The sequence below is a fragment of the Amphibalanus amphitrite genome, unplaced genomic scaffold (assembly GCF_019059575.1).
Source record: "Amphibalanus amphitrite isolate SeventyFive unplaced genomic scaffold, NRLGWU_Aamphi_draft 000102F_arrow, whole genome shotgun sequence".
Taxonomy (NCBI): domain Eukaryota; kingdom Metazoa; phylum Arthropoda; class Thecostraca; order Balanomorpha; family Balanidae; genus Amphibalanus; species Amphibalanus amphitrite.
The window spans coordinates 116,405-125,301 of record NW_024881597.1 but is presented as its reverse complement, the minus strand read 5'-3'; the positions used below and the strand labels follow the sequence as shown (position 1 = coordinate 125,301).

Here is an 8,897-nt window from a genome sequence, read left to right as displayed (position 1 = left end):
TTCCCGGAATATAAAGGGCCACCGTTGCCGGCAGCTGCGTCCTTCCCACATAATGGTGTTTGACCCTCCACCTTCCGAGCCGCGCTATGGAAAGATACCCCTGGTTTGCCGATGAGAACGGTCATGTGCCGCTTCCAAAACGTCGCCTCATGCTACAACACAAAGGTCGTGTACACAACTTACTCGCAATAACGTATGCTTTTATCGATAAGATTCCCATGCGTAACCACGGTTACATAGTAACTAATGCCAATGACGTAATAGGTGTTCTTGAAATGATATGAAGATTTTTCAGTAGTAGATAGTTTCAGCAAGAGACAGAGAAACAGTGAATTTCTGGGCCATGTCAATGTAGCAACACGCGGTAAGCGACATTCGAAAGAGCGCCGAAAGTCATGAAAAAATACTTCAGCAAATTTTTAGGTCAGGCCAACAACCAGGTCTCCGGAGGTCATCTAAAGGATTTTTTAGACGATTTTTTATTTTGAAAAATCGGCGCTAGCCCGCTGGGGTGCCCCTGGGGTCTCTCTGTGTGTAACGCGCCCCACGGAAGGGAGGACTATTTATAGCCACTAACTCCGAAACCACTTGGCAGTTGGCAGACTGTAAAAATTAAAACGATGCCTGATGGCGCTGGAAAAAGTTGTCGAGGGAAACCTAATTTCATTGACCTCGGTGTCACCGATGACGTCACAGGTCAGTTCAAAATAAAAATTATTAATATTTGGCTTGTTCACAATTTGGGCTCTGGCCGCCGGCTTACAAGTCAGCTCAGTTTCAATTTTGGTGTACACACTCGGTACTAGATACTTAAGATACCCTGCGGCTGTCAAACTTGATCTTTGATTTTAAGGTCAAGGCCAGGTCATCCCAGGTCACGGAAATATAACAACATTCAGTGGTTACGTGACACATGTTTTATGGTCCACTTAGGCCATAGGCTTCGAACTCAGTCGTTTGTGCCATTCGAGGTCATTTTCAGCTGAATATAGCTGAGGTTAGGTCACTTTCAGGTCAAAAAGGTCAAACTTTTAAGTTGAAAGTTTTCAACAAAAAATGTATTTATCGGATGTAGTTTAAGCTCAGGAACACGATGGTGCTATTTATATTGGTGTACATACGATGTAAAAAAAAAAAACGCACTGAAAAGTTGATTTGAAAAATATATGATAGTGAAATTTTAACTATAGGTAATGCGTAGTTATAGCTTAGCTATTTTTGAAGATATCGGGCTAAAACTTTCTAGAGTAGTTCATCGGTATGTGTTCTGTATACTCTGAATTTAAATCTTCAAAAAGACAAAAACTTTTAGAAAAGGCAAAGTATAATTTTTAGATTTTATATAAAGGATTTTTCAAAATCTTGAATATCCGAGAGAGCAGTTTTATAGCCATATGTATTTTAAGTCCTCTCATGCAAAGAAATTGGACCTATCTAAAAAAACTCAGCTCTTGAGAGCGATTACCGTAGCTCAATGTTTTGCATCAAAATCGGCCGAACATAGCGTCACTCTGACGTCATTTCCGGCCGACCTATGGTAGCTACGAAGTTCTGGTTTTGACACAAGATGTTAAATTGATGTAGCCGAAGGTATTGAAAGTTTTGCGACGATACGCCAAACGGTTTAGAAGTTATTGCAGAAAACGAGAGGGGATGGGGGCGGGGAATAAACAGCCCTCTCAAGTGGGACGCGGGCTAACTCGGGAACGAACAGAGCTACCGCACCGCGGAAAACGCTTTTGGTAGCTCATTCAACATCTCTCTGGGGTGAACTCTCAGGTATGACCAAGGTCAACGGTTTAGCCTGCAGAGTTTTTTTTAAGGTAATGTTTTTTTTAATGTTTCCTTTCTGCAATAGCATTTGCTTTAAACTTGCAGCACATTGATTTTACCGGCATCGTATCATTCTCGTCGAGACGTGCCAAATGTAGGTAGGTACAGTAATATACCATAGCATTGAAAGATCATTTGGAAAATCTTATCTCAGGTCAACATTACACCCTGACTGGAAAAGGCCATGCTGCGTATCAGTCGATTCGTATCGTTGGGCTGAACACATCTATGGTGTTTTCATCGCTCTAGCATGTCTCTATCATAAGTTATTGTATAAAAAAAAAACTGTTGGAAACCTTTTATGACCTCAAAGGCATACAAAAGGCAATGTGTGCAATATTCCGATTCAGTTTGTCATGTTTACCCATTACCCGATATTTGTGACTGTTCACAATGGCTTTCGTTCAAAAGCGTCGCAGTTTAATTTTCTCCCATTGGCTTATACTAGAGAGGTCGCAAAATTACCTGACCTTAGGTCACCAATAGGTAAAGGAAAATTCAAGAGGTATCTTCGTTTTCTACATCTTTCCACTCTTATCAATCGCTCTTATCAATCAATAGTTCAAAAACGATCGTTCGGTCAGTTTAGCTGTTGCATAAGAACTTTTTCTGAGACAAGGCGTGACCTGATGACCTGACCTTGAGCGACCTGAGTCTGAAAATTGTACATGTGTTGAAAAGATGTGCTTCCATTAATGGGATATTCGCGGAACATCGCATTGGAAGGGTAGGTTCAAACACCCCGGCCCGGCGTGGGTTAACAAAATGATGGGACAAATAGAAATAGTCAATGAAAATGAAAATAGGCGGCGTTTGCGGTCGGGACTTGAGTCAGATCATATCATTCTGGATCAACACACATTTGACAGAGTTCTGTGGGTTTTGTGTTGGACATCAGGATCAGAATCTTTGAAGTTAAAGGGACAGTATCATCGAAAAAAAATCAATGTGGCCGTTTTCACGACGGGCTATCCGGCGAATGCACCTGACTTGATCAAATCTGCACGTTATTTCTTTTACAGCAAATAGCTTCATTTTATGAATTTATTTCAGTGTTTTAATCGATGATGCTCTCTGAAAATATTATGACAAAGCAGGCATATAAGCAATTAGTGCATATAAGCTAGTAGTGCTAGCTGATAGCTGCTAAGAGGACACACTGAACCTGATTTGACCAATTATGCACCTTATCTGTACCGCCTGTGCACCAAATGTGTACCAGACGGCCGTCGTGAAAACGGCTTGTATGGAGCTGATTTTTTTTACTAGCATTTCTTATTTTTCTGAATAAGAAAAACATAGTTTGAGGACCGAACTCGGTGAAAAATATTTTTTCATGAGCGAGTCATTTTCATGAGCGAACCACCACTACAAGCATGGCCGCCACTTTGGAAGCCTGCGAAATTACTACAGAACTGGCGCAGGTAATACATTATTGACGCTACGCTTACGCGGCCGCTCTTCTGATTGAGTTGTCGTTGAGATCGAGACTGATCAGATGACGTCATACATATACGTCATACATTGGAGGGAGATTGTGATTCAAGCTGGAGGAATTCCTTTGTTGAGCTGCTAGAATCCGAAGGAAACAGCGGAAATTGCCTACGACTATTTAATGAATTTAACGGTGATGAATAAGTGCGAAAAACGTTTTGGCTTTATAAAATTTGATGAAATGACCAGGGTAAAAGTTTTATTACTGGCGGTCAATTCAAAACGGCGCAAACATTTAAACAGTGAAGATAGTGAAGCACGATTCAAAGTGTAGTACACCTTTCGTACTTTGAGCGGCGATAGCGGGATAACGGTGTGGAGCTTCGAGGATCGGTCTTCAGTTCCCGGACCAGAAAAATGGGGCCTATGCAATGTCAAATTTCATCAAAATGGTGATACTGTCCCTTTAAGAATGTTTTTTTATGGCTTAGTAGATTGCTGAAGGCCTAGCGGAAGCATCGGTGAACATTTTAATGAATCATGGGCAATAGCCACATAAGTGCCCCTTTCATTCGTGGAATTTTGCAAGTTCTCTGCTCCCTATCCTATTGTCAATATACCGGCCACCCGCACAACATTTCACTTCTGTTACATCATTAATCTTAGTTACTATGTAACCGTGATTACGCATGGGGCACGTATCATTTAAAACCAGTGTATTTTATGTATACACATCGTTTTTAGCAGCATATGCGAACATTTTGGAAGCGGCACATTACTATTCTCATCGACAAACCAGAGTTATCTTTCCCGGTGTGGGAGGTGGTGGGAGGTCACGCCATACTGTGAGAAGGGACGCAGCTGCCGGCGACAGTGGCCCTTTATCAGCTGGAGGAGGTCGCCGCTCGGCCTCAGAGCGGAGCCTCACGTCTTACAGTCAGGTGAGAAGAAGGTCAGACACTCGGGCAGACTGGGGTGGTGGAGAATGAGGACAGACTTCATATCTACAGGCAAGTATAATATTTGTTATGACTTTTTTTATCGAATTAAGAAATGTAAAAAAGTCGAAAGTGATGTATTCTAATGAGTGAATTTTTGCCCACAGGACATTTGAGGAAAAGGCATTCTTAATTCGAGGACAAGGTCATCACAAATATTATACTTTATCATAGCGAGATGTTCCTCGCGAGAGCACTCAACAGCATATCCTCTACAGACAAGTCTTGCTTATGACCTAAGACGCATTATTTTGTGTTCTCTGCGCAATAATGTTTTCTGTTTGTTTCGGACAATTAACCCGCGCCCCAGTGGCGGTCTCAGCCAACTTCGCCCTAGTGGGGGGGGGGGGGGGTGCATATGTTACCACCCACGTCTAACTCAAAAACTAAGAAGGCTTAGAAAGACGCGGTAAAAAGCGGTCGATAGCTCTCGATGCGTACTTTTGAAAGTATTTCGGTCATTTTTCATCTTAGAGCAATATTGGGGTTACCAGAGGTCATCAAAGGTCAAAATTTGCGAATTGTCATTATATTTTTCAGAAAACATGCCATTATCTCAGGAACTATGATAGCTAGAAGAATGCTGGGAAAAGCAATCGATAGCTTTTGAACTCTTCTTTTGATAAATTCTTCATCAAAAATGACCTCAGGTCAACGGTTTAGCCTCCTGAGGGCAAAAACTCCAAAAATAGCTGTCTTTACGAACAGTTTTTCGACAATAACTTTTGACTAAAAAAAGCCACGACATTTCTATTGCCAGAATCGTGTTCCTCTCGCCGAGACGCGTCGAATGAACTATAATTTGACCTTGAAAGGTCAACTTCAAAATTTGCCCTCAGGTCAAGGTCATGACCTGACCAGAAAAGGTCATGTTGCATATCAGTCGATGCGGCTCGGCAAGACTAACACAATGAGGCCAACCCCAGCGTTCTATCTCTTTCCAATCGAGAGTTATTGGCAAAAAGCTGTTTGTAGCCTCAAATGACCTCGGATGACCTTTCTAGAGGCTATCAGCAAAAAAGACACCTTGGTCGTCACGGGTGGTCCAAATCATTGCTCGGTTCAGAAAGAGCAAAAACGAATATCTACAAAATTTCATCGAAAAATATTCACCGGTTTTCAAGATATTAGACTTTTACTTTTGTTTACTTTTTGGGATCTCCGCTGTTCCTAGCGACTTTATTTGAAAGTGCGGCATTTGTTGCGCGCAAAGCAGCATATACCACCGCGTGCTACAAAACGTTTTAGTCAAACATTTAAAAATCGTTAGATATCTGCCATGACGTCACACATTCAGAGGGGTATTCATATGCATTAGCCCCTCTGAATCAAAATGCTGCAATTTTGAAATTCAATATTTCCGATTTAAGGCATTTCTCGATGTTGTGAATGCCGAAACCGGTAATTGTGAGCCAGGGACCCCATTTTGGCTATCTCAACTCAAATCTAATGCTAAGGTGGGAGGGTCCCTTTAATTGCTTGTTCGGATTACACCCATTGTGTGTCTTTTGTTGTTATAACAGAATGAAAACAAGTTGAGCGAAGCACAATAAAGTTATAGGCTGGCGCTATCATCTACCGAGTCGTTATTGATGTCTATACGAGACCTATGCCTATAGGTTATTATGTATAACTAGGCTTGCATCATTATGCAAATAAGGTCCCAATGATAGGATGGCAGCGCTGGTGGCGCAGCTAGTAATTAGGCATTTGTTCGGAAATCGGGAGGAACCAAATCGGACTCCCGGAGCCGCTTGACCCCCAAAGCGTTCCCAGCTGCGACACAAATAGTGAGGTAGACTCTCGTAATTGCCGTTGCCTAAAAAAGGAGGAAAACGAGGTCACCAGTTTTTGGGTAGCAGTGGCCAACAATAGAAAAGAGAAGTAGAAACAATAGGTGGCCAAGGTCCCGGGCGCCCATTGTAAACGGACTGAACAGTAAATAATAAGGATTGCCGCATGATACAACAAATCAATTTGCTGACCTGCAATCATTGTCATTTCACCGCGCAGCCAATGAGCAGTAATCGCCACGCACATCGTATGTGGATCGCTCTTAAATGTAAATACAATACAATACAATACAATGAGAGCAGGTTTCCGCTAACGAATTTCGTTCGCCATGTTTTCCAGAGACCTGTCAGTATCTCGCCAAGATGCTGTACCAACTGCTGGCTGTCACGCTGTGCGCCGGCCTAGCCTCGGCTGGCTGTCCGACCAACGTCGAGTGGCAGGAGTTCGACGGCTTCTGCTACTGGCGCTCCACCTACGCCACCTCGTGGCAGCAGGCCGTCAACGCCTGTCCCACGGTCGGAGCTGGGGCCCAGCTCGCCTCAATTCACTCTCTGCTCGAGAACGCCTTCGTCATGCAGACCTACGATTTTGCCGACTCCTGGATTGGCTTCAACGACATCGAGACGGAGGGTCAGTTCCGGTGGTCGGACGGCTCGGAGGTGGACTTTACCAACTGGGCGCGTCAGCAGCCCGACAACCAGTTCGGCCAGGACTGCACGCGCGTTCCCCACCCCGACAACCCGCACGCGGCGGAGTGGGACGACTCTGGATGCGAAGAGGAGCACTTCTTCATCTGCAAGCTGCCCGCTACTGCCTAAACAGTTCCGGCGCCCGACGTTCACAGCAGTGTAATAATGACCAAGCAACTAGAACCATGTTAACCAGCGTGGTGGGAGAGCACCTCATAACTAGCTGGGATGCTAAGTAACTAAATAGTGACATTATGCATATTTACATGAATTTTTATCAAATAAACGAGTATCCATTACGAGTCTCACAACTTGCATATCTCGGATTTTTCCTAAAGGTCATATGAGGTCAGTTCATTTTCGTGACCTCACCATTATACATAAGTCAATGGGGAAAAATGAAAACCGCTATTCTGGCGCCGGGAACGATCTCCAACTATCTCAAGCACACAGAATCGTGATTTGATGCACTCCTTGCAAGGTTAGATGCGTCACTTTTGCCATGTTCACATTGCGTGACGTCATTTATGACGTCATCAAGGTCATGTTAATTTTTCGTCAATAACTCCCGATCAAATTAAGTCGGGAAAGGAGGTCCTGACCTGACCGTGACCTGAGGTCAACATCCTAAGTTGACCTGATCCAAACAAAAAGTATATCATTCGACGCGCCTGAGCGAGGCAAACACGATGCTGCCAAAATCGCGGCTCTGCGGCCGTTTTTTGCGAAGTTATTCACCAAAAACTGAACCGTACCTTGGGGCACTTGACCTGACCTCAGAGGTCACCGTTTGACCTAGGACCTTAAAATCGGGTACCAATCTCTGCGTCTCGTAACGGCTCACACGCTCGTTTTTTTCTGCGACGCGCTAGCTCCACCAGGGGCGAAACGGCGAGGGGGGTCGTACCCGCCCCCCCCCCTCGGCCAGCGCGCTTGTAGAAAGCAATAGGTCCGGCACCGAATGACTTGGACTGTGGATTGGGCATGTCATGGCCTACATTGTGTGCGAGTTTTAGCTTGATCGGAGGTGTCCCGAATCTGGGCTGAATCCGGGCTGAATCTGGGCTGAATATGGGCTGTCTTGACGGACATTAGGTCCGGCGAGGGTTAAGACGTTGACATTTTCTTACTCAAAATGCAGAATTAAGATATTTTTGACATTTTGATAAAAAACGGAATAGATGTCAGACATTCCCTTAATGCATTTACACATGCCAAAAGTCAACAAAATATTTCTTAAACTGCCAGAGATATAACCATTTGAAAGACTAAGAACATTTTGACTGCTTTTATTACGTCGCATTATTGTCAGTATTGTTTTTACTTAAAATCAGTCTAGAGCAAAAATTATCCTTCCAGGCGGTGGGGGGGGGGGGGCATTTTTTGCCCCCCTTTTTTTTTTCGATATATCTCGAGAACCACTGCGCCGATCGTCACCAAACTTCAGTACTCTCCCGGGAGTAGCTAGCGCACATGGTGACCAAAATTTTTTTTCCAAAGGCTATGATAGGTTGGCCGCTAATGACGTCAGAGTGACGTCATTTTTGCCATTTTCGACCCAAAAAAAGGTTTCGCGGGAAGAGCTGTCAGGCCTACAGCTTTAGAGATACAGAAAAATGTTCCGACATAAAAGGTGTGGAATCAAAAGGGCTACAAAACTGCTATTTCGGCTTTTCGAATTTTTTGGATTTTGACCCCCAAAAATCAAAAAATATATTTTTTGAATATAATAGCCAAAAAATCCAAAAGGTTTTTTGAATTTCGAAAAAACGGAATATATGTGATAGTCCCTACCGCCTTCTATCTACATACCAAATTTGAGATCAATACCTCTTTTTTTGGCCAAGTTATAGCGAAAAAAACTGTTCAAAATTGATGACGTCAAATTTTCAAACTCAATTTTTAGCAATTCTCGACCTCGTAGCGCAAAAAAAGACCACCATTAGACTCCCCGTGACGAGCTGCATCGAATCGATACCCATTTCATGCAAAAATATCAACTTTGAAATTTGACCTTTTTTGACCTAACGTTGACCTGACCTCCACCAGAAAGTGACCTAAACCGTACCTGATGGTCTTATAACCAATACCATTGAGTTGGAAATGAAAAACTGGCCATAAAACATGCATCGCACAACCTTAGTAAAGT

The 8,897-nt window shown here is 43.4% G+C and overlaps 1 protein-coding gene across 1 annotated transcript; it reads left to right on the top strand.

Moving 5' to 3' along the window:
* The first annotated feature begins 4,142 nt into the window (after nt 1-4,142).
* Nucleotides 4,143-6,911, top strand: LOC122380621 (lectin BRA-3-like). Its single transcript, XM_043363951.1, has 2 exons — nt 4,143-4,208; nt 6,399-6,911. Exon 2 carries the CDS (start codon nt 6,422-6,424, stop codon nt 6,875-6,877), a length of 456 nt encoding a protein of 151 aa, XP_043219886.1. The 5' UTR covers nt 4,143-4,208; nt 6,399-6,421; the 3' UTR covers nt 6,878-6,911.
* Nucleotides 6,912-8,897: the final 1,986 nt, after the last annotated feature.